The following is a 1,138-nucleotide window of genomic DNA, read 5'->3' as shown; positions in this document are numbered from 1 at the left end:
TTTAGAGACAATGAAAGATTCTCTCAGTATTTAAACATATTCACATACCCATTTATATAAATCTAAATATAAAACCAACCTTCAGTAGTTTTGAGATGACCTTCTCAATCTTTGTGAAAAGTTGAACATTACTAATCACGTCCAACCATGTATTTAGAAGGGAAAACAGTGATAGTATTTACTGAACTGGAATTAGTATTAAACCTTGAAGAAAAAAAACGATATACATTTAACTACAAGCCAATTTTATTTAAATCAGGACTGTCCAACAAAAATATTCTATCAGCCACTCACGATCTTAATTCTGGTGTATGAGATTAAATTATAGTACACATACAAAAGCCATGAGCCATTTCTGTTCTGTAATAAATAAGGCAGTGACTATTACTCATGAGTAGCCTTTTTGAGGTAAGCTATTAAGTCTGCCCTTTCTTCCTTCTTCTTCTTTTTTTTCAAAATTTTATTGATAAACAGATAGCAATGAGACAGTTTCAAATCAAATCGGAAGTACAGTTTCAACAAATAATACACTGCATATATTCTTCTTAGTGGTTAATTGCTGTACAAGATGCTCTCCCTTCTTCTTGATGCCAGCAAAGATCATTTTTGTTCCTGGGATGTACTTCTTGGGATTCTCCCAATACTCCATCAATGTATCCTCTCCCCAGGTGATACCTTTGTTCTTGTTGGCATCTGTGTAAGAGAATAAAGCAGCCTGATCTGTCTTCTGCCCAAAGAGACCATGGAGACTTGGCCCAGTCTTGTGCCTGCCTCCCTTCTCAACAGTGTGGCACTGGGCACACTTCTGTACAAAAATTTTCTTGCCTTTCTCAACATCACCCATTTTTAACCTGCTGCAGCTTCCGCGCTGGGTGGTCACCGGTCTTCCCTCATTACCACAAGGAAAGTTCTAGTGTAGAAGCCTGAGGTCCCACTCTCTCGAGTATGGTCTTAATTGCATCCATTTACCTATTAAAAGTCTCAAGTTTATCCTTTTCGATGGCATGTAGTAGTCCATTGTATAAAATGACCACACGTCTTCTATCCATTCCTCAGTTGGTGGGTATTTGGGTTGTTGCTAAGATTTCGGTAAGACAGATTGTGCTGCTATAAACATTGGTGTGCATATATCTGGTAT

General features: G+C 37.6%; 1 protein-coding gene across 1 annotated transcript; it reads right to left on the bottom strand.

The window, feature by feature from the left end:
* Window positions 1-384: 384 nt before the first annotated feature.
* On the bottom strand, window positions 385-844 carry LOC105744050 (cytochrome c, somatic-like). Its single transcript, XM_012517795.1, has 2 exons — window positions 566-844; window positions 385-435 (listed from the first exon to the last, which is right to left on the bottom strand). Exons 1-2 carry the CDS (start codon window positions 842-844, stop codon window positions 385-387), a joined length of 330 nt encoding a protein of 109 aa, XP_012373249.1.
* Between the last annotated feature and the right edge of the window lie 294 nt (window positions 845-1,138).

Source organism: Octodon degus, unplaced genomic scaffold, assembly GCF_000260255.1.
Source record: "Octodon degus isolate 3935 unplaced genomic scaffold, OctDeg1.0 scaffold00214, whole genome shotgun sequence".
NCBI lineage: Eukaryota > Metazoa > Chordata > Mammalia > Rodentia > Octodontidae > Octodon > Octodon degus.
This window is presented reverse-complemented; position numbering and strand designations above follow the sequence as displayed.